The sequence below is a fragment of the Condylostylus longicornis genome, unplaced genomic scaffold (genome assembly GCF_029603195.1).
Source record: "Condylostylus longicornis isolate FDR11 unplaced genomic scaffold, ASM2960319v2 ptg000040l, whole genome shotgun sequence".
In the NCBI taxonomy this organism is placed as follows: Eukaryota; Metazoa; Arthropoda; class Insecta; order Diptera; family Dolichopodidae; genus Condylostylus; species Condylostylus longicornis.
Window position 1 is genome coordinate 15,657,539 of NW_026578009.1, and position 25,555 is coordinate 15,683,093.

The window sequence follows — 25,555 nt, forward strand, 5'->3', positions numbered from 1 at the left end:
CTAACACTATTGATTACTAACTGTTGTAGATAACATCTAAGAACTAATGATTAGGCAACTAATGATCTAATGTAATTCAGACAAAAAATAATGAAACGAAAAATTGATTCATCCCGTTTAGTAATTTAGAAAGCTTGTAGGCTTATTAGTTTGTAAGCACGTTACGGTCCAAGATGTGCATATCCCGTTAAATGGCCCCTCTATGATTGATTTGTTAACTAAAACAATAAACTAAATTTAATAAAATTTAAAATAAATAATGAAAAAATTATTTAAAATAATTTTTTTTTCGAAAAAGTAAGTTTTATAAAAATATAAAAGTTGTTAAAAACTTTAATTCGTACCTAAATATAGTAGTTTCAATAGTTTCTATAAAATATAATCAAATAACTTTTGAAAATGTTTAGCAACTATGACAAAGAGTTATGCAATTTCAAGGAATTTTATCATACATAGCAACATAGCCTTAATAATATATTTGCTTGTCCGAATTTTCGAAACTATAATTTGTAGGTTTTTTTTCAAAATTTCGGTACTGTACTTTTACAGTTTTTAATATATCATCAAATAAATTTTGAAGTTGTATTGCTACCACAGTCAGTCCAGTGTTTTCCATGACTCTTATCAAACATAACAGTCCTTATTATATATTTGCTAATATATTTCTATTTTTTAGACAGTTCTTTCTTAGCGTTGCGAATGGAGTGACAATTGTATAATAGCCGTCGAACACGTTCGTATGGTAGTTTTGTATTTTCATAATGAATTAACAGTTAGAATTATTGCATGACCCAAATCTCGCTAGAATTATTGCATGACCCAAAACTGTACGTAAGTACACAAATCATATGTATAAATGCCCCATAATTTTCTTAACAAAACATATTGCTAAACAAAAATTTTTAAATTCAAACTGAATACGTAATATTTTAATACGCAACAGCTCTACACGGTTTATGTCTACGTTCATGTAATAAAGAAAATATTGTGTGATTATTTCGCATGATGAACTAATATTTTTTGGTTATTCTATGAGCTCCAGGTTACCAAGTAATCGTATTAAACCAACAAAATTTAATATCCCATTTAGATTCGATGACACAACTTTAGACAAATATTATGTTAAACATGTTTTACTCATATATTAACCATATTACCGAACAAACAGAAAATTAATTATTATTTTTATAAAGCATTCGAATTTTTTACCACCCGTATTGTGTAAACAATAGGTAGGTTATATGATGACAACAAATTTTGCATATTGAGTTTTCGATGGGAATGCACTTCTCCATGGTAGGGAAGTGTAAATAAGCTATTCTTAGCAACCTGTCAGTCTCATCACACGCGTGTATCTCAAGTTCGGTTGAACCAATTTTGATGAAATTTTATATGTAAGTTTATTTCGACCATGGCACGGATTGATGAACTTTTGGAATATATCAGGCTTCGGGAACTGCACTTTTAAGCGGGCCTGTTTTACATTTTTGACCATTTTGAAGAAAATTTACTTGAACCGATTTACTTAAAATTTCATATATAAGCTTCGCTCGACCGTCCGCGAAATCTCCTAACTTTTGGAAGAAATCAGGCGTCAGCAACTGTACGTTTACTACGGGCCAAAAATACATTTTTGCGTATATAAAGAGAAATAACCAACCGATTTCATTGAAACTTAATATTTAAATTCTTCGTATTAGAACAATGAACTTATAAATTTTTTGGAAGATCAGAGCTCGGAAACTGATCTAGGGGCCGATTTTATATGTTTTACCATATTGATGGAACGAATTAATGGAATTTCTTGAAATTTGATATTTGAGTTCTGGTTGTTACCGAAACTAACTGGCGAGCATTTCAGGGAATTCGGGTAGCACAAAGCGAAACTCTATTAAGAGCCAAATTTATATTCTTCTAGGTATTTCAACTATAAGCTTACTAATGTCCTAAAAATTGAAAAGAAGTATTTAACAGACATTTTTATAATATTCTGTAACACTTTCACTTAACTAAACAATACACATTGCGGTCGGTTATGTGCTGACCACATCAGATTTTTTAATTCCGCATCCAAATTTTATTATGAAAATTACATAACAACGATAAAACATGGAATTATTCTTTTTTAGTTTGCTATACCCATAGGAGTATTTACTAAGAATTTGAACATACTAAGAATTTGAAATATTGAACATACTAAGTATTTTGTTTTTTAGATTTTGAGCATTGTTACTTAACCTATTCGTGTCAAATTATAACTTTGTAGTCTTTAAAATTTTCAATATAATATGAGTAAATCATTTTTAAAGTTAAAGTCATCCGGAATAATGAAGTAATAATAACCGAAATTATCAAAGTCAAACAGAGCACAAATATAAGAAATTATTTGCTTATAAGCAAAATTTTAAAGTGCAATAGTTACTAGAAGAGCTGCTTCTATCGACCTGAAATGAAATAAGGTATGCGCGATAATCTATTTAAACAATTTGTAAAAGATTAAGCAAGTTTCATTCATTTTGTTAACTTTTGTCTAATATCTATGGGGCAGTCGGATTAACAAAATTAAATCAACTCAAAATTAGATACTGGTTACGAATAATTTATGTAAACGACAACGATAATGTACACGATATAAACCGTCATTAAATGCAGATTAAAAATAAATAACCCACTAAAAAAAACAGTTGGATCGGTTTAAAGCAAATTTAGTCTGTTCTTTCTTTTACTTTTTGAAAGTATAAAGGTAAATTCATTGCTCTGTAAAATAGCCACATGTATATCTGTATATCTATTATATATCTGAGATTAGTGTTCCATAAACGGAGCAGTTCACATGTAATACTCTTCGCAAATAAGCTGGTCCAGAAATAATAATATGCATAATAACAATTGTTATACATAAAAGTTTTAGTTTTCAATAGTTTTTCTATTATTTTAGTGAAGCATTTCGATTTGAAATTATATTGAATTCATTAAAAAATTTGGTTAATTTATTTATAAAACGATTTAAATTAGTTATTTTAAATAAATGAAAAATTTACAAATATTGAATTTTTATTGAAATGGCATATAAAATTTTGGTGTACATAAATACATACACATATTTATATTTGGCATTATGCAATGATAGCATAATTTACAAAAAAGGATCTTTATAATTTATTGAATGAAAATATTTTATTATAATTCTTTTCAACATTTTTAATTATTTAGAAAATGTAAAATGTATTCAAGAACATTGAATTTTTAAAAAATTGCTGGGTATTTTGTTAATATTCTTTTAGATTTTGAGCAGTGCATTTACTTTTTTAAGGAAATATTCAAGCCGATAAGGAAACTATTTTATTTATATAATCTTTTATTTTCTTTCTTTTATATTTATCATTCTTTTAATATGCCTTCACTTTAAGACGACATCATAAATTATAAAATATTAACATAATAGTAGGTTTTTTTAACCAGCAGGAGATTTGCCTTTAGCTTTTGGTTTAGTAGAATTTTTGAAAAAGCCTTCGAAAGAACAAGTTTCTGAAAATTAAGATTTCGTTTACTTTGAGAAGCTATATAATTAAGTAAAGAATAAGGATAAAGAATAAAGTTGACCTTCAACAAGTGAAAATACTGCTTTCAAAAACAATCCACTTATGGACTACTTATTATTAAAATTATTTTCATTAATATGCGAATAGATTTCAAATATTGCGTAGATTTAGGATAAGCGATGTACACAATCTTTGAAATAAAATAAAAAAACATTGAAAGTGGTGTTTAAATAATACTGTTAAGGGTTAATTGCGTGAGTTAAGAAAAATAATTATATTTTTTATTGGCATGGAAATTTAAAAAAACTTACAGTTTTGGAAATATGAAGAGATGGAAAAAAATTTTGTTCTCTCTTGTATTTGTTTCAACGAAATGGATTATTTATAAATCTCTAAAAACTGATAAAATTTCAAACTCCTAAAACCTGAGGTCTAGAAAAAAAAACAATATAAAAAATTTGGAAAAAACGAATTTTAGATAACGGTAAATTTTTTAACAGCCATTTTGTTTTACAAGGCTTCCAGTATTTTTCTGCGTTTGCGAAATTTGTGAAATGCTTTTACTTTCACTGCAATAAATAGTTGAAAAATGGCATTTTTAGGGTTTTGTGGAGCGATAATTTTCGGAAAGGGGAGAGATAGGTAAAAGTTTCCTTTTACGGAAATAGGTTTCTAGTAAAAATCTATGTATACGTATGAAATTTCAGCCTTCTATCTTCAAGGGTGTCACGGACGGACATTTATGTCTATTATAGTGATTTATAATGAAAATTTCTGTATATTTTAAATAAATTTTCATTATCTAAAAAAAAATTCAAAACAAAATTATTAGGCATTCAATTTTTTTAAATTCATACAATTTTTCAAATTACTATAGATAAAGTGAGCACATTCCATATTACCCAAGCAAAGCAAACGAAAATATTTTATTTAAATAACAGTACTATACACAGAATATTTTGCAACTTCTACGTAAATATAGTATAATATGAAATAGAAATCATAAAACAGAGAACATACCTGTAATCCATTTGATCGGAACAGTTAAATACAACAACATATTTAGCTAATGTTTTCCCCATATCTTTAACAGTTTCCGTTTTACCTGTACCTGCGGGACCACAAGGACTACCACCCATACTCAATGTTAACGCTTGGGCCAGTGTAATATAACATCTTAAAATTTTATATATTAATGCATAAGTAACATGAAACGAATAAAAGAATAAAAATGTAATTAAATTTGGTAATTAAAACATAAACTAAAATTAGAATTACGTGTATAATATAAGAACATAATATGGGAATATAAGACGTTCTTCTACAGAATTAAAAAATGATATTTTGCACTATTCACTTAGAACCATGATATTTCATGTACACCACTTACATATTTGCAAAATAAAATACAAAAGAATAAAAAGAAACTTAGAAAAAAATTCATACACAGTAAACTATGATGTTATACTGTTAAATAATAATTTTATATCCAGGATAACTAAGGATACTTTTATGAAAAATTACGTAAGGAAATTATAAATTATTATAAAGAAATGATGAACGATAAATACACAGAAAAAGCTAACGAGACGTAATACTCTTCCATTGATATTTAAATAGGTGACTGACTTCATAGAACTGCCTGTACTATTAATATTTATGCTGAGTAATTAAAAACGTTTAGTTTTTTAACCTTCAATAATTTCCTATGGTTTCTTTAGGAAGTGTAATCGCAATGTGTATTTTAAAAACTAATAATAAAGCTGTGGGTTGTTCTGCAATACTTGTATCATAAAAAATGTTCAACTTAAATAAAACTTTAGAAATTTGTTAAAAAAATATAAAAAAATTGGTTTTACTCATTCGAAGTATTGTTATCAGCCAACTTTTTACAGTTTTAATGCTTCGTTCAACATCTTATCTATAATCTAATTATTAATGTAACCATTTAATGACAACACATGAAAATACGAATAATTAAAATTTTCATGTAAGACAAATTAAGTCAAATTTGACATTAACTTTTAAAGAAAAATACCGCAAAACAAAAACTTTGGTCATTCTACTTCACTCCCTCTATAATACTACTAAATAATTTGTTTTTTCTTGCGACTTTGTGAGTCGCTCTTAAAAGTTATTATTATTCATTAGAAACCTCTTACTTTTAAGATATAAATGTACAAGAGGATGTTCATTAATGGCAGATACATGCGAAGCTTGAAAATGTTTTCTTCAATCTAAGAAAAAAATATTCCTTGTACCGAATAATTACCTCACTCTACATGTTATATAATTATGTGCAAAAAAATTTAAAAGTATCTAGAGGATAAGTACATATAGTCAGCCACCTAGAGAACTTAACGTAGTTCTTTCTAATAAATTAATTTACACTTATCCTTAACTTCTTTTGAAATATATATGTTAGAATTTTAATTAAAAGCTATTTTATAAATTTTACTTTTACATAATGTAAGAAATAGCTCGTAAAATTTTAATTGCTTTTAAGAAAATTAAAAGTTTAAATTGCCACAATCGTATGGTAGAAATAGAAAACTACTTGAGCATGTTACAATTAACATAATTTTTTTAGTTTACCTATCGGTAAGCGGGGTAATTACAAGTCTTTCAGTGCATCCTAAATATTCATTCTGATATGCAAATGTAACATCAGTTATGGAAATCCATGTTTTATCTAAATCCTCTTTAAAATAGAACCGACTTTGTTTTATCCACTCAAAATCATTTGCTGATCTTATATTCATACGACACTAAAAATAATATCTTTAAAAATTGATTTTTTTAGAAAATTTAATTATTAATTGTATGCTAAGTACCAAAATATCGAAAATATCTCTTTGATGAACATGGATTGTAATTAAAGTTTCAAATTTTATTCTTTCGATTTTTGTTAAATCTCTTGTTGTTTGATCAATTAGCGTATTCAATAATTCTAAAAATTTGTTATTGGTTTCAGGCATCACTTTTTTTTCATGTCTTGCTTGCATTAATGCCAACTCAGCATCTCTTGTCCATATCATTTGTATCCCCAAAATTCCCACTTGTGCTTGCATTTTTTCCAAAAAACTCAGAAGGGCAAAATTTGGATCATTTATACTTATATAAGCTGATCTTATGATTGAATGTAAGCTTGCTTGTGCTGTAACTAATAATTGTGTAAGCCATGTTTCTACCGAACCTTCAGCACGAACTGCTCTATCTAACATTATCATTTCACCTTCACTTGAAACTATCGCCATCATTTTATTATATTCAATGTCGTGAAATTTAACATATCTTGTATTATCAAAAATTGACAACAAATGATTTTGTATTGTGTGAGAGTCTGACGCTTGACCTAAAATTTCAAGTAAAGCGGGATCCGAAACAAAGAAAAATCTGGGAAACATCATTCTTTTTCTTTCTAAGTAGCCGCTTAAAGATTTTTGACAAATTTCCAATTGCTCCTGCAAATGTGGTAGTAACTGTTTTAAAAGATCATCGCCTACGCAACATGCCACAACACCTGGTGTTTCGTGAGCGCGTTGCATGATTTTCTGCCAAGATTTATCAATTTTTGAAAAACGTTTAGCTTCCTTTGGTAGTTGTTTTGCAATGTCACCACCTACAAAGACAGCTTCCAAATAAACCCACATATTTTGTACTAATAACCAACGTTCAAGAATTTCATTAGAATTAGATAAGTCATATACCCATTGTTGAATTTGTTTACGAAACGGTGCATTGTATCTATTTGATAACAATGAACCTAATACCATAAGACTATCTTCAAGCTGACCAATGGTTTCAGCTGTTGTATCACCTCTCAATAATAATTCGCCTCTATTATTGAAACTCATAAATTGTAGCTCGTGAACCGACCATTCATTAGTAACTTGCTTCAATTTAGCTTCAATATCCTTTTCTTTCATAGCTGAAATACAAATATCTTCAATATCTTCCTTATGCTTCAAAAGTGGTGCCTCTAATATATTTTTAAGAGAGAAGCCTTCACTATCGAACTCAAATGTATATTTGGTTACGTCCATGATACGTTGCCAGTGACGAGGTTTCATTGCTTTATTCGCCATAAGCTCAAGCAGAGGACACATATCATTGAAATCATCAATTGTTTTCTTAAGAGCATGGAATGCTGGCCACTCTTTCAAACTGAAATAATTCGGGTAAGATTTGTATAATTTTTTGTGAAAATGAAATAATATAGATTTTGAAAATGTAGAGAAAATACACACCCTTTCGGTAGTTTACGGCAACGATTCTGGAATTCCATTAGTTCATTATTAATTTCTTCAATATCAACTTCATTCCAAGGAATATCATAGTAGCTACTGACTCTGTCAATAACATCATTGTACAATTTATATAATTTTTGCAATAAATTCAATTCCTTCCTTATTTGTCCTAATTCTGGATAATCAGTTTGAGGAAGTCCTAAAGTTCAACAATAACATCGTTAAATTAATAAAATACTTGAAACATAGATTAATTCACATCTTACCAAATAATTCTTCCCCACTTTGATAGGTTTGTAGTCGTCTCCACAGTCCCTCAAAACGATTTTGAAACAATATCAAACGATCTGATGCTTCACGTGGAGATAGACCAGGTTGCATAGGACCAGCATTTCTATACTCATTAACGTATTCACATTTATCTTGTTTAAAGCGTTCTAAGTTTGTTTTTAATTCACTCTGGAAACTTGGTTGCATTTCAAGCAATTTAAGTTGCGCTTGCATTGCAGCAGTTTGTAAATTTTGGAATGTGTAACGCAAATTATCGACTTGATCGTATTGTTCACGCTCTACTTGAACCTCGTAACGTGTCAGGACGTTGAATGCTTCCTATGAAAGGTTATAATAATGTAATTGTGAAATTTCAAAACATGCGTATTCTTTTATAGAATTAAAATTACCTCTATTGGATCAATTTTCATTTCCATATCAACTTCTTGTTCTCGAATTTTGCCTAGTGTTTCCATTATCATTCGAACATCGTCTAGATCTCGTATAGTTCGGTCTAATTTTCTGTTCATTTCATTGATAACAGCATAAACATAATCCATTTCTTTTTTATATTTCTTTTTCATTGCTTGTCCGATTTTATGATTGCATGCTGCAACAAATGTATTGGGTAATAAATTTAACTTTAAAGTGAAAGTATTGAAAAAAAAAATTATATGGAAATAAAATGATATGTGGCCTGCTTCCATAAAGAAGCAGTCTTGTCGTAATTAGAATTTATCTTTTATTTTTATTATTTAATAATTTTATATTAAATAAAGCGTATTTAATATTAAATAAATTTCAGGGAAGAATATTGAAATAATTGAAGATTTTGGTAAACTAAATTTTGATTCTATCTAAAATTCTAGCTTTAACTAAATGACTGAATATAAGGTTTTGTTACACGCTTTTTCTACGTTCTCTTTATTTAATTTGGGAATCAAATGGGATCAATCCGAAATTAATAAAGAAACTAATCGTTATCTTTGGATCGACTTCTTAATTACTCATGTGTGTAAATATACATCCATGGAGAATCTATAGGCAAAATAGATTCCATTTTTGAAAGTATAGTTAGTATACCTATTAAGGACTCATATTGTAAGATTGTTTGAAAACAAGCTACATCCACAAATAGTGTACAAAAGTGGTAAGAATTCTATTTAAGTACGCCTATTTTGCTTTTTATTTTGAAAATTCTGATAGTAAAGTTGAATAAATTAGGAAAAAAAAATTGGAAATCCCACATTATTTGTTTCTTATAAATAATTTTTACAAACATAGATTTAAGAGCGCATATTTTGCATTTTCGTTTACAATTTTCTTTAGTATTAGCAATATTACGAATATCAACTTTCATTATGAACACATAATTAATATTATCATGAAATTTTGTACATATATAAATCCTTTCTCCAATGTACTTATTTACATACATAAGTCCTAAAGCTATATAGTATGATCTTGTTTCTTTACTGTTTTTAAAAGGAAGCAGTTTCGTTATTCTATTTGCATCCTTTTATAAAGCAAATAAATCAAATTTTACACATTATTGTTATACACTGACGTACACATTATTATAGGACATAAAAAAATGAACAACAGTACGTAATGTATATATTTACATATTATACATTCCATGCATACACATATGCATGGAATGTATACAGAAATTATATAATCATGAATGCAAACACATGTTGTGTATGAGAATAAGGCAAAAAAAATATTTAAAACATTATGAGAAAAAAATGTGTATAAAATGATTACAATAATGGTGTTATTATAAAATTATTGGATTTCATGAAAAGCTTTTAAAAATTTATAATAAAAATCATAATAAATTAATATAAAATCACACACACAAACGAATTTTCACCGGCATAAAATTTAAAAAAAAAATCATTCCTGTTTTCGTAAATTACGTAAACTTGTGAGTGTTTCTTTTTTCTAATGTGTTCATACATGTGTGCAAACATAATTATTATAAATCGTTTAACAGAGTAATTAAATATTTTATTTATTTAATTTAGGTACAGCCTGATTAAAATTGAAACCTCCCGAAACCAGAAACTTTCATTTGTTATCTGTTCATTAAAAAAAAAAAACGCGTTTCGCTCTCCGTATACCAAACATTTGTCGACAGTCGTATCGCATCAGCAGGCTTTACATTTATATTAGAATTTTTTTCACAATCTTTTTCTATGCAAGTTACATTTCAAAATCTCTGGATGGAACATCACAAGAATTATGTATTTCTTTCCAAATTTAATAAGTAAACCGCAGAGGACATTCTAACGAACTATCAGGTATTTTTTTTCTAGTGTCAACTAGCTTTTCTGAATAAGTTTTAAATTAAATATTTGGATTCGGATTTTGGATTTTGAAACAATTTTAATTCCTGTAGAACTATGTTAAATATAAGCCGCTGGGGCTTAGTTAGTTCGGCAATGTTTATTACTTAAGTTAATAATTACATGATTTATTTATATTTAACTCATGAATATAAATTTGTGGGGCGTCATTCACATAATGATAATGATTCGTAAAATATTTCACAATAATTTCATGACAGGAAAAGTACCTTTAATATTCAAAAACCCTCTTGATAATAAACTCTAGAAAATTCATAAAACTGTCTTGATCAAATCCTTTCGAAACCTTCAATGATTAAAACTTTCAGAGAGAACTTGTTGCCATTTAAATAAATCACTTCTAAAAAATTTAAAACATATTCTTTAACCTTTTTAGTAATTGTTTTCAAATTGATTTGTTTAATTAGCTTTGTTTATTAAAATCTTTATTGTTCTATACGAATTTATTTATTACAGTATACGGGAGTGATATTAATTAACTCTACACCAACGATTTTTAATTTTTAATTGTAATTATAAATCTGAGGTTTTTACATTTAGTTAACAAATTGAAAATGTTATGTAAGTTCTAAATCACAAAAATAAAAAGAGTATTTTTGCTAGTAATGTTATTTAATTATAACATCAATTTCCATAAATGTTACAAAATAGAAAAATAAATATTAAATAATGACGCAATAAAACGTTCAAAAAGTTTAAATTCATTGTTTCGCATAATTATATAAAAGTACATTATTTTTAATACATTTAAAATAATTAGAACCAGCAAAATGTAAACAAATTCAGTTTGAATCCTTTATTATTATTATCCTTTATGTTAAATGCAATGTAATAAACAGAATAGATTTTAACCCTCAATGATTAAGCAATTCCACATACATATGTACATACATATGTATATAAAATGTGTATTATTAAACTTTTACAAAGAGCACTACATATAATATTTATTTTTTTCCCTACAATTTTTTATCTTCAGCAAATCTATTATTTTAGAGCCATAAACTTACAAAGGCTTAGAGTTTTAAAACTGTTTTTTTCTAATATTGCTTTCATAACCGATTTAACCTGCACATAGATAGATTAGACGTTGATTTCATTTATATTGAAGTTTCGGAAACACAGCTGTACATTTTAAGCACTTATACATGGGCTATACGGTTCTAATGAAAAGAATTTGAACAATATTAGAAACCGTAACACACAAAATTGAAGATTTGATCTGTGAAAATGAACAAAAAACACTGCCAGAAACGTGTTCCCTTACAACTTATTAACGATTTTTTTTGTCACAGAAAACAGTTTCGATATAAACTGTTTTAACTAAAGGCATAAATGGCAAATCCTTGGAGATACTTTTCTGAGTTTAAATTTTTTAGAGACAAAACGTTTTAAGCTTTAATTCTTTTGTATGAAGCATCCTACATGGTAGAAGGAAGACCCAATTTTCCACTGACGAAGTTACATATTGAAAAAAAAATAAACAAATAAACTTTACAGGCATAAAATAAAATGAAGTAAGAACTATCCTCGTTTATAAGAGAACAAAAGATTCTTAATTCATTTAGGGGTGAGCAAAGAATTTTTGGCAATGATCCAAAACTTTTTTACCCATCATAGTTGATAAAGTCATAAAGCATAAGTCGGAGAAAGTTCTTGCTACTACTGCATTGAAAATATCTAAAGGACCCTAAAAGTTCTCGTCTTCCATTTTGAATATTACTCGTACAGAACTTTTCTTAAGATTTATAATAATAAAAAATAATAACAAATGGACTTAACAAAATTGTTTGTTTTAACATTCTATAAAAATTCTAAACAGTTAAAAAACACTTACATTTAATTTCAACACTCAAACCTAATTTTAACTTTTCATTACAAATTGCAATACATTGTCCAACACTTTCCATATCTGGTTCTACCAATAAATTTGAATCAAGATCTGCTAAGCACCTCAAAGTTGATTCGAATTCAAGCAAACCATACTCCATAAGTTGCCTTGTTGTTCGTTCATTCTTCCACAAAAAGTGATATGGTTTCCATCTTTTTATAAAAGCCTGTATATCAGGTTTTATATTCCTTGTGCAGGTCGAAAGTAATGATAATGTTTTGACAACTTCTTTATTTTCCATTATAGCACTATAAAAGTTTTTTGACATGTGTGGTATTGTTGGCTTATCTTCACTTAGTAAACCATAAAGTTTTCGACGTTTCATTCTTTTATCATCTTGTTTATCACGTTTATCACGTTTATTTGCAGCTTCGGTTGGTTGATTTTCTCTAGAAATTGTCCATTGTGCAACACCTTTTGCAATACCAGTAACATTCTTACCGGCGGTTATCAAAACTTCTTGTAAATCATCTAAATTTGGTTTAATAACAACATTTGGTATAAGAAGGACAGCATTTACTAAAAATATTGGTTTTTGTACTGGTTCATCTGATTCAGAACCAAAACGTTTACGTATTGCATCAAGAGCAGCTCTTATAACTTTTATTAAAACATCAATCACTTTTCGACTGTAATAACGTCTCATTTCGACAACTGCATTACAAACCATGTCCTTGAAAAAATTATAAAATTAAAGGTTTCTAATTAAAAAAGAAAAGTCTAACTTTAAATTTATTTACATATTTCTACTTAAAATTTCGATGCCGACATTTTTTTTTTTGTTATGTCACATGAATAGTAATTCTGAAATGTAAAGAACCTACAGCCGTGTTTTTACTCTATTTATAAACATAAATATCAACCTATCTCTTACATTGAAAAGATAAAATTCAGACTTGTATGACACATTATAAGAGCTCTGATTCTCGTGGAATAGGGATTTCTAGATTTTGTAGGGACATGAATGTGAATTAGATTTAAATACCAAGCTCTATTGGTTAGTGTAATTATAAACAAAATACCGCCAAAATAAAGTACGCATAAATTGATTCTAAAACATTTTAGCCAAATTTTCAAAAAATTTGTTTAGTGGACACCAAGTTTTCTATCGCAAAATGACAGCATACCTGCATTCCCTTTGGTAAATTTTCAGCAGCCGATAATAATTGCAAAGGATTTTCAAAACAAGACCACAGTATACTCCAATCCTGTTGCTGATTGCCCTCTGTTTTCTCATCACCTCCTTTTCCAGCTGATTGTTGGTCTTTTGCAGCAGCTTAAATAAACACGTATAGGATTAAATAATATTTCACAGCAAATGTTACAAATTACGAAATATATTTTGTTAAACAATTTAAAAATATTATTTATACCATCGAAGAGTGTAACAACATCATCTCCTGCTATTTCTTTAAAAGTATCTGTTGCTTTATCGACAAGATTAAGAACTTCTTCAACAGCTTCAGATACCATTTGACTTTTACGATTCAGTTCAATAGCAGCACATCTTATAAATGAGTAGCAAATAGATTTAAATTAATTTATTAAGATACATAAGACAAATAACAGGTAGTATTAGCTAACTTTTTAATAACATTAGAATCATATGAAAAAAGAAACTTACCTAGATGCTATTTCGCTTCTTTCCAAAAATTCTTCAGTTGTCCATACTTCATCATCTTAAATAAAATTTTATTTATTTTCCATAATTATATAAATTTTTTGGAAATTCCATCCGAGTGCTGATTTTTCCAAAAAATTTATGGGTTAATTGCTTTGAAACTCTAAATTTAAATATTAAATTTCAAGGAAATTTTTTGATTATCTCTGTTTATATGCGTAAAAATATATGTAAAATCGGCCCGGAAAAAAGTCAAGTTTCCAAGGTCTGATGTATCACATATCCAAAATAATCTCACATATAAAATTTCAACAAGATCTGTTTAGCTGAACTTGTTATACTCGCGTACACATACAGACAGACAGACACACCGGCAGACCAACATCCCTACTATGGAGAAGTGCGGAGACTCGACATCTATAATTTGGTGCCTTCACATGACCGCCCGTATTGTAAGCAATGCGGTTGGTAAAAATATTAGTTAAATAAAACGTATATTTAACTTACCATTTGGTAAAACTGGCAAATTAACATCTTGCATCGACAATAAAACATTTAAAATTCGATTAGAATAAATGTCATGTACCCGATCAACAAGAACATCAAATGTTTCAATTGCTTTTTTACATCTTTCGTAAAAATTCACCCACTCTGGGTCAGTCCACTAAAAAAATCAATTAAAAATTTTTGGAATATTAATGATGTGTAAAATACGATTTTAATGGATGTTATTGATTTGACTATAACTACATATAATTCTTTTAAAGGATTTATTTAATTAATGCTGCACAAATAAAGTTGAAAAAAATTTAATGTCTGTCATGAAGGATGAATAATAAATATGGTCATAAAGTCGGCAATATTAAGTGAAATTAATAAAAAATCCTGTACAGATGCAAAATAATTTCAATTGTATTTTTTTTTTTTCAAATAATTTGTTCTTTGAAGGGCCCTTGTTTATATCAAGTACCCTGGTAAAAATTTAATCTAAAAATAAAGTATTAAATTCAAAAAAAATTTAAAATATTTTGCAACAATTGCATTTTTCATATAAAAAGGGAAAATTGAGAACCCAATCTACCTATTTTCTTTTAATTAACCCAGATATAAGCTCATCAGTAAATTTTTGATTTTTCATAACTTTATTAGCTTTTCTTACTTTTAGATTATTTATAAATCCCTTTAAAGCTTATGGAAAAATTCATTTAAAATTAGTTTTGCTCAAAACAATATAAAAGAACATTGTAATGATGACAGCAACCTTAAAAACTTTCTACCATTTTATTCTCAGTAATCATTCCATCCGCTGCCATCTTAATAATTTTTTTCAATCCAATCTTTCTATAAGATGTTTTTTAATCTTGAAAAATATAAAAATCAAGTTTTGAGATCAAGTTTTATCGTATATTCGAACACGAACAGTTCAGTATTCCCTACAAGTATCTATAAAAGAACTTATTAAAAATCAAAATGTTTCTGTGATTGTGTGTTGTTGCGATTTTATTGTATCACATGTAAACAATATACGCAAACATGACGATTGCTGTATACAAAGCGATGGAATAATTGCCAATAATTTCGTCATAAATAATTGCCAATAATTCGGTAGGTCACTGGTTCAAGTTCAGTTCGAGGAGGATTTTTTTTTAATTTTTCTTCCTTGAATCTATCTTTTCTGCAGTTATACAAACGAATTTTCATTGTTTATTTCCATTATCACCATATTAAATTTAGGTACACGAACTTAATCCTTTAAAATTTATTTTCCAATTAAGAAACTGCTTTAAATATTTACTTAATTGTATGTATTCCTTACGTAAGAACTAAAAATTGTCAATTTATTAAAAAATAATTATCATTTTTTAATTGCTTACTCGCATAATAATTATAAAAATTATAAAATTTTTTACACGATTAGAATTTAATTGATTACTTAGCAAAAATTTTTGTTTTCCTTTTCACATATTTTTTTAAAAATCACCTTGCAAATGTCAAAAGGATATTCAATTTAAATGTATGATAAAGTTGAAAAAATATTAATAAAACATCATTGAAACTATCAACATATGGTAGATAACCTTATTATCCTGTGAATGTCCTTTTAACATTTAACAGAAATTATTTTCAAATTACATATTTCTTTAATAATAATTAAATTTTTCAAAAATATATTTATCAAATAAAACTTAATGATTGTCTCGAATAAGAATTTCCTTTTTAAAATTAGTTTTATTAATAGTAAAAAGAATTTCAAATAACAAAACGCTCTACGTCTTTGTACCAACACTTTTACATTTTTGTATATTACATACTTACATTTATCGTTCTTTACTTACATTTATCGTTACTAGTCCTGGCCGAAGCATTGTCGTTAAACGGACAAGTTGTGGCAAAAATAATGGACGAACTTCTAATTTTACGGTCTTTACAGTTGAAAAAAACATTTTAATAAGACTCTAAAAATAAACAATAATAAAACATGGTTAATAGTTTTTTAAAAGTTTTTAATTTAATATAATTTTTATAAGAAATGTTTGCCCGGTTCTATCGAATTTTTTAAAGTATACAAAGGTGTTATAGAACCTAAGAAACCTATTGAAACAGAGAAACTGCCGAAAAAAACTTTAAATTTTGTTTGAATTTTAACAATTACTTGAGGGTGTAGTGGAATATTGAGGACTGTGGAATATTCGGTCAAGTACATATATTTTTATTGATTTAAGAGGTTTATTTAACGAAAAATGGAAGAATAGAAATTGGGAAATCATTCCACAAGTAGTTAGTTCCAAACTTTTTCCACACAAGTAGTTTTGGTTTCAAATTTTTCTTTGTGTGCGAAGAAACAATTCAAGACAAAAATATTAACAAAAATTTTGAATTTTAAAACAATTGGTAAGAAAGTCGAAATTTATAAGATCGATATTTAAGTACGTACGATAAAAGAAAGTGAGATATTGCTAAATAGTACGGTTCTTATGTTTTTTAAAGTATAGTCGGTAAATTTTTAATAAAGGATTCCGACACCCAAGTTTATCACATAGTTCTTACTTTACATTCAAATTTATTAACGTATCTCCAAAAACATTGTTCGGATTAACTATTCTTCCTATATGTAATGAGAAAAATCTATAAGAACTCTAATTGCTCATTAAAATGCCTATGGGTAAGAATTATTAAAAAGGAAATATTAAAAACAAATATGCTAAAAAAACATGTATGTAGCTGTAACGTATAGGTACATATGTAAATTATAAAAAAGGAAAAGGTTGCTGTAATAAAAAGCAAATATGTAATTATGTGCATTACACACATATATACGAGTATATGTACATGTTTAACATTCTAATAAACTTACACAAATATGAATACCAAAATGGTAATATGAACAAGAAAACAAAAGGGCACAGATAAATGTACATATAGTACTTATTAGAACACCATGGAACTTATTTTTTTTAAAGTCGCAAAATTTATTTATTTTTCGTAGAAAATTTTCATCCACGATACTGTTGCAAGACATGACCTAAGTTAAATATTTATATTGAAACCAAATTAATACAACCAGAGAAACTTTATTTCTCTGAAGAATTGAGGATTAATTTAAAAACGTGAAACAATTTGTTTGTACATCGTTGATAATTTTTTAATTTAATCTGGAAAATGCTTTATTTTTACTCACATTTAAGGAATCCTGTATTGTAGTAAAATAATCCTGACGACACATTAATGTTGCAGCAACGATTGGTAATTCAATGTTTAATTTTGATAAACATTTCGCCTCTCTTATTAATAGTGGGATTGTAGGATGTAAATTCACAAATAGTTTATCGCCTTGCAATATGAGTACGGGTTGTAATAAACAGCCATCAGCAACTGCGACCTACAAAATAAAATCATAGTACATATCTATTTATCAATGCATAAACAGGGAAACAATGGGATGTTGACGTTTAAAATAAAAGTCAAGATCAATTGATGTAAACAAGACGTAAAAACAACTAGAATTAATTAAGTCAATTATCAAAAGCGACATTATCATCATTCTCTTATCAATGCAATATTGATTTGTTGAAGCAAAGCTATTTTACGCACTTAATCAAAAACCATTTAATTTTGTTGTATTCCTGAAATGCACCTCTTTTAGAATTTTATTTTTTATTAATATGATTACTTATTTCTTTTTGAAATTAATATACAAAATATTTATATACAAAATAATTCAAACAACTTAAAGCGTTGTCCGAACATCATTCGATTTGCTTTAATTGACACGACTAAGAAAAGTTTAGAAGAAGGCAAATATATATATATATATAAAATACTACATTTTGCTAAACAAACTTACATCCTGATCTAGCCATATAGAAACAATCTCTTGATGATATTCAGCCAAAGTTGACTTCACTGAACTGTAACGATTTTCCAAATCTTTTGTTGTTGGTAAAGTTTGTAATACTGGATGTGTTGTGACACTCGTCATTAATTCAGTTAAATGTGCATCTAATGAAAAGCACCATTTTATACGACCAGCAATTGGTGGAAAATTTCGTGGTATTGGTGGATCATCTCGTTGTTTACGAAATAATTTTAATATGCGATCAACTTCAGTACCACAATATTTTAAAATTCTTTGATATTTATCTTCCATATTCGATAATGGAATTTTTTCACTGACTTTCTCAAAGCGTATTAAAAATCTTATACATTGTGGTGTCTCCCATACCGTATCGAAATTTTTTTCAATCATTGTACCAATTGACTCTTTTAAATTATCGGTTTTACCAATAAAACGATCATAATCAGCATTAAAATCATTATTACGATGATCTAGATAATCATATTTTTTTGATATTATTTCTTTTTTGGCATCTTCAAATGTTGCCATAGCTTCCTCAAGTGCCTCACCAAGTAATAAACCTTCAAGACGACGTTCAAACAAATGATTATAGTCATCGATTAAATTAAACATTGATATGATTTTTGATAAACGTTCACAAAATGTGTCGAATTTACCAAAAACGAAATTTTCAGAGAAACCAAATGGTGTTTGATTTGGTAGAAATGGTTGTTCACGTACAGCATAATAAGTTTCGTGATAAATATGATTCAATTTAATGCAATTATTTAGTTTTGTGCGCACAATATTGCGATCCTGTGACCAAATTGTTTCTTTGCAGCGACACGTGATGTATGACTTACAAGTTTCTATCATTTGATTTGTGATCTAAAAAAATTGAAGCTTATGTAAATTACTAAAATGTTGGTTATACTAAAATTTATACTTTTTCATTCACTTATATTCAGAAAAATACGCCATTAATTAACAAAGGGATCATATTTACATAGAGCTGTAAATAGCTATAAATGCCGTTATTCTGAGTGGTTTATAATAAATAAGGAGTGTTTTATACTATAATGGCCCATATACCAAAGCTTAATTTTGTGAATTAAATTTAAAGAAAGTTACCGATAATTTTGTGAGAAAAGCATTTACATCTTACATCACAAACATGCCAAGTTTCAGCGCCGGATCTGTCATATATGCAAAGTAAGCATATGCAATGAGCGCCAAAAAATAGGGGCGTAGTTATTATATGCAATATTCAATGTTTTTTGCATATTGTTCACTGTTTGGAAAGCGGCAGGGCACGATTTTTGAGAACCGCGTAAGGCGCCGAACACCTCAGAACCGAGCCTGAGTTTAATTTTTAACAAAGTTTTACAAAATAAAATTTTTAAATCCACAAATATTTTAGTTACCTTAACCATTAAAGCTGAAGTGCGTTCAGACGTATTGTAAAATTGTGAGACACTGTAAATTAAACGAACAGTTTGCAGAAGACTTAAAATTGATTCTTTCATATTAACCTAGAAATGCATACACAAATTATTGCAATATAAAATCGGGAGTAATTTAAGATTCCAAAGCATTTTGTTCTTACCGGGTCATCAAGATACAAAGAATGACAACAATTTTCCATAGCCTGAATAAACTTTGAATTATCCTTTGCCTCATTATAGCAAAACGTGATTTTTTTATCTGTTTCCTTCCACGTTTTCATTACTTTTGAATTAGCTTTTGATAAACAATAAAGAGTGTACTGAACTTCTTTTTCCTGTTTGTAATTAAATAAATTTTGTTAGTAAAATATTTGTAATTTAAAACTATATAAAAGGTAAATAAAATAACTTTATAAATAAAATCAATGAAAATCTTAGAAAATATTAAATTCTAAAATACTTTATTTCTTAAAGTTAGGGATTTAAAATTCAATTCATAACACATTTAGAATTGAGTGTAGTGAATCGACACTCAATTCTAAATTTGAAATTCTTTATAAGTTAGCAAAAGCGTACAACAATTTTCCAGTCAATGAAAGTCAAAAAATATTGTACAAGAATATTAGATAAGACTTATTCCTCCATAATAAAGATAGAAGAAGTAATTTTAAACCGAGAGATTTAAAAATTTTTCAATTCTGGAAATCGCTCTTCGAATAAATATTAAAGAATTTCCGGTCGGAAGAGACTCCTTTATATACTATATATTTCGGCCTTGCTATTCTTGATAAATAGTCTTATTAAACAATAAATATTTGTTGCAAAAATTTGCTAAACTTATTGCTTACTGTCATAAAAGTCAATAATTGTGAAAATAATGCACCACGCTTCTTCCAATATTCTAATTCATCTTGAGGTCCACTTGAATCATTCTCTCGACGTAATTGTTCACTTTCGCCTAAAACTTTCATTATACCTTTAACCCAATTGGTAACGCGTTCTTCAAGTACAGTGCAAACTTCTTGTTCCTTAGACATTTCGCATACTTCAATTAATGAGTCGACTGCTTCAAATTGATCATTACCATCATTGAAGATATTGACATTATTAACAACTTCTTCGCATACTCGCAAGGCACTAAATATATTTAAAATATTTTTAACATAATTATTATTGTTTATTATAAAACGGGAAGGTATGTACCTGCAAAATGATCTTAAACCTGGTAGCAATTGGCTTTTGATCAAACTACAACTAACATCTTCTTCTTCTGATTCATTACTTGGAAATGCTAAAGCTTGCATAAAAACATGTTCAACTATACGCTCTATTGATGTTATTAGACCGATACCTTTGGCATTAATTATACCACAATATCTTAAATGAAATTTTAGAAAAAAATATCAAATAATTTATCCTAATAATAAATCATCAGTTTCCAGTGATTTATTGTTATTGTAGTGTTTTTATTAAAATCTGAAAATTTAAACTTTTGATTAACTGCATTCATAAGGGAGCTATGAAATAATCCTGATGTACTCAAAATTTAATTTCTTTACTTTTGAAATTAAAAATTCTTGTAAAATTATTTACTTTCGAATAATTCTTTGTTCGACATGTCATGGCTTTCAAAAAATCTTAGAATAATAAATTGTAATGTTAAGAAATACGCGTAATGCTGTTAAAGAATTCCAAATATACCACTGAAATTGATTGCAACTCGTTCTTTTAAGGGATCGTTAAAACAAAAAAAGCATTACAATTGGAATATCTAATTTAAAATCTAGCCTCAAAACATGTTTAAAGCGACTACAAAGAAACAAATACGTAAATTCAAATATCAATCATATCAAATATTCTTCAGCCTAAAGATTACAAATAATATGTTGAAACTTTAAAAGAATCTTTAAACCATTCGACATTAACATGCTAAAATTTTTAAGCAAAAAGTTTACAATAAATTCAGAGATAACAAAGAAATAACCTGCCTTTATCGGCAACAAATTGTGTATTTGTTAATCAAAAACATAAAAAAGAAAAATAAATTTAAAAAAAGTAATAAAATTTTCAAGTTTGCATTCTGAAGCTATCAATTCAAATTAAAATTGATATAATAAACATCCTGCAACTTGAAACTTTGTTGAAAATTTCACACAGAGTAAAAGTTTTATCTGTAATAATGCAATATAAAGGATAATATTATCCTTTTTTGTTTATTATCTACACATAATACATACATATATACTTTGAATTGTACTTACAAATCCTTCTGAAATCCTTCTTCTGGCAGTTGCTTGTAGGTGTTCAATCGTAACATATATATGCAAACCCCACTTAAGGGACATGACCAACCGTCTGTCAAGAAAAGTTTTTTCTTCTTTTCAACACCAGTTGGTGTGGTACCTGTACAAAAAATAAATTTTACGTCAACGTATAACAATATGCTAACAAATATTAGAAAGTTATACTTATTGTGGTCTGTTTAATCAGTAGACATTTTAATTAAAAGATGAGTTGGGTGAAAAAGTTTGGAAAAAAAAAACTTATGCAAAAACGATGCAACAATTGAAATAAAAATTGTCTAAACAAAACAAAATATGTAATGGAGAATTGTTCACGTTTCGCGAAATTTCATACAATTAAGTTATTGACCTCTTACAAAATTTAAAATAATACGAAAATATTCTGTTTTATATATTAATCCTGCTAATGTGCATAAATATTTTGTGCGAGTCTAATTCTACTAGTTTACAGAATATTTAATAAAAGTAAAATAAATCTAAAAATTCCAGTACAGGTTTTGGAATTAAAGGCACAAAATTAATGATTGGATCAATTGCACTTGAAATAATTAAAAAAGAATTGTACCTAAAGGAGTTTTTGACACGGTTGAAACACCAGATCTTGATGGTCCTGGCTTATTTGTATCCACTGATGGTGTAGGCTCTGGTTCATCTACTTCCTGATAAAACCACATCAAACTACTTTTCATATTTGGTAAAAATAATTGATTAATTTCATCCAGCTGCATAAAATAAAAAAAATCTCATGTACATAAAGTTAGGTTAGATTATTGAAATTAACTTGAGATAAATGAAATAGCTTTTTTTCTTAACTATCTATAAGTACAGAGTGTACCATTGTTTATATTTAAGTGTACCATTGTTTGGACCCTCATGGTTTAACAAAACTTTTGTATACAAACGATGCTCAATTAGGAATTCTTGGGAAAAATTAGTACTGCAAATGTTTTTTTGTACGAAATTTGGTACTTTTCAATGATTTAAAAAAATATGACTAACAACCGAGCTCGATTAACATTTGAAAAAATTAACAACTCGAAAATATCATTTTATGTCTCGTCGCAGAGTATCATTTTAAGTCTAAGATGGCGATATAATATTTAATCGAAAGGAAAAACTATGCAAATCAAATTCTGTTGTCAATTCTATTGATTGTCTTCTATTTAAGCATCCAATTTCTATAGTTGTAGTTATATTTTTTTAATAAAAATGAACTGCAGTCGACTTGTGCTGGTATGCATTTGGTACTTTAAAGATAAGTTGAAAAATTATTGTCTCAAAATTATTCTAAAACTAATATTAAATTTAATTTTACTGATGAAATTCTATTGTGCCGCGGTCCACTTTTGGATTTCGTTAAAGCGATTGTAACTATATGTACATATATATGTACATATGTACATATATTCAATAAAATGATAAGAAAAATAAAGAATAATTTAAAACACATCAAACCTTGGAAAAAATGTTAAAATTTTTCTTACCATATCACCCTCAAAAATATGGTCCATAATTTGATGTCTGGGCAAACAAGTACCATCAATTAACAACTGAAAGGTAAATTCAAGACGGGGGTCCATTTCCCCCCTTCTTGCTTTCCGTTCACATTCTTCTCTTCTTCTCTGTTGTTCATCGTCCATATTGAAGTTGGTGTTTGTTGGTATCGGTTGGATTGATTTAAAAATTTATCAAATTGAAGAAATTTGACGATTTGATTTCCAGATGTGAATAAAAATCACCAAAATTCGAAGTAAATTGTTTTCGATGATTTCAATTTAAAAAAAAAATTATTTTTTTTTTCGTTGTCGAAGAATGTGAGACAAAAAATTTATTTAATTATAGACAAAAATCAAAACAAAAATTTTATTTTACTCTTTTTTTTTATTTGACTTTTAAATCTTTTTTTTGTTTTAGTTTTGAATAATTTTAAAAAAATTTGAGTTTATTTTTCAAAATCAAAAATAATTACTTGCTTGTCTTTATATGCACTATAGTTTTTTAATTCTATTGCACTAAAAATATTTTACATTGTTTGTAACAAACTGTTTGAGGAACTACATCTAAGCTGCTATACAAAAAAATCTAGTTTTTTAAAATTTGAACACAAACTACGGCACAAAATCAAAAATCAAAAATAATTAAAAATCAAAAATTATTTTGCACAGTGCAATTTTTCTCCAATCAGTCTTTTTTATTTACAAAATATTTACATATATGCAAAAATATGTACGTTTGTATGTATGTTTTTAAATATTGAACTTCTTTTAATTCTGAAAAGAAAATTAAATAATTTTACAAAAAGAAGAAAATTTAAAAATTTGGAGCATTCCTTTACATATTTACAAACATAAAAAATATTTGAGTTTGATTTTCAGTTTAAATTTCATAAGCTTTGTTAAATTTTCTATTAAAAACTGTAGTAAAAAAGCGCGTCTTTCGGAAGCAAAATAACTGAAAAATAAGCTTTATGAAATTGGTCTGAAAATCAAGCTGTGAATTTTAATAATTCTTTTTCATAATTATTTACAATATTGTCTTTTAAAATTAAAATAAAAATTTGTAGAACTACATCATCCTCTACGAATTTATTACACATAATTTTCATGACCAAGCTGTAGGAGATGATGCAACGCATCTAAAAATTAATAACGCAAATGGTTTGTATTGTAGCACTTTTCCCTTCAACAAGTGAAAATACTGTTTTTAAAAAGAGTCTATGTATATCCACCACACTATTTTAAAATTATTTTCATTCATAAACGAAACTATTTCTAGGATTGCATATTTTTTGGATGCACAGTTTTTGAAATAACGCAAAAATTAATTTAAAGAGGAGTTAACATAATACTCGATTTTAAGGGTTAATTGCGAGAGTTAAGAAAAATAATTATATTTTTCAATGGCATGGAATTTACCGTTAGCTTTTAGCGTCCATAGAAATTTGAAAAAACTTGCGGTTTCGGAAATATAAGGCGTCAAAAATTCAAATTTTACAAATTTCAAGAGGCGATAACTTGAGAGGGGGTGGAGATAGAAAAAATTTTTGCTCTAACGAAATAACGTATTTATTAGTACCTAAAAGCCCCTAATTAATTTCAGGCTCTTACAGGCTGGGGTCTAGATGAAAAACGACATCAAAAATTTGGAAAAAACGGACTTTAGATAATGGTAAATTTGAACGGCCATTTTGTTTTTCTAAAGTTTAACTATAGTATACCGCGCTAGGAGAAGCAAGTCACTGCCTTTTTGCGTTTGCAAAATTTGAAAAATTTGAAAAAAAGAATGTAAAGATCTATGTGCACATAATTTCAGCTTTCCATCTTCAAGGGTGTAGAAGTTTTGTAAACATGTCTACGAACGGACGGGCGGACAGAGTGAAACTATTAAGCAATTTTTTTCAAAAAATTTTTGGAAAAGTGCTAAAAAAAATAAGGAAGTTAATTTCGGTCTTTTCCAAAAAGAGAGACCTTTTAAAGCTTTTCAACAACATTAGAACGACGAACGGTATGATGTTGGATTATT

General features: G+C 27.5%; 1 protein-coding gene across 1 annotated transcript in view; it reads right to left on the reverse strand.

The window, feature by feature from the left end:
- The window catches only part of LOC129609562 (dynein axonemal heavy chain 5), a 64,279-nt gene extending 40,606 nt beyond the window's left edge, over positions 1 to 23,673 (reverse strand). Inside the window, exons 1-21 of the mRNA XM_055521542.1 lie at positions 23,518 to 23,673; positions 22,599 to 22,755; positions 21,992 to 22,133; positions 20,934 to 21,107; positions 20,579 to 20,867; positions 19,892 to 20,065; positions 19,710 to 19,817; positions 18,295 to 19,173; positions 17,629 to 17,829; positions 16,286 to 16,405; positions 14,457 to 14,613; positions 13,953 to 14,007; positions 13,702 to 13,835; positions 13,456 to 13,604; positions 12,275 to 13,001; positions 8,473 to 8,672; positions 8,059 to 8,401; positions 7,793 to 7,991; positions 6,377 to 7,709; positions 6,138 to 6,310; positions 4,563 to 4,718 (exon numbers count right to left, since the gene is read on the reverse strand). Of these exons, the coding sequence (XP_055377517.1) occupies positions 4,563 to 4,718; positions 6,138 to 6,310; positions 6,377 to 7,709; positions 7,793 to 7,991; positions 8,059 to 8,401; positions 8,473 to 8,672; positions 12,275 to 13,001; positions 13,456 to 13,604; positions 13,702 to 13,835; positions 13,953 to 14,007; positions 14,457 to 14,613; positions 16,286 to 16,405; positions 17,629 to 17,829; positions 18,295 to 19,173; positions 19,710 to 19,817; positions 19,892 to 20,065; positions 20,579 to 20,867; positions 20,934 to 21,107; positions 21,992 to 22,133; positions 22,599 to 22,755; positions 23,518 to 23,673 (6,026 nt within the window). The remainder of the gene's footprint in view (positions 1 to 4,562; positions 4,719 to 6,137; positions 6,311 to 6,376; positions 7,710 to 7,792; positions 7,992 to 8,058; positions 8,402 to 8,472; positions 8,673 to 12,274; positions 13,002 to 13,455; positions 13,605 to 13,701; positions 13,836 to 13,952; positions 14,008 to 14,456; positions 14,614 to 16,285; positions 16,406 to 17,628; positions 17,830 to 18,294; positions 19,174 to 19,709; positions 19,818 to 19,891; positions 20,066 to 20,578; positions 20,868 to 20,933; positions 21,108 to 21,991; positions 22,134 to 22,598; positions 22,756 to 23,517) is intronic.
- Between the last annotated feature and the right edge of the window lie 1,882 nt (positions 23,674 to 25,555).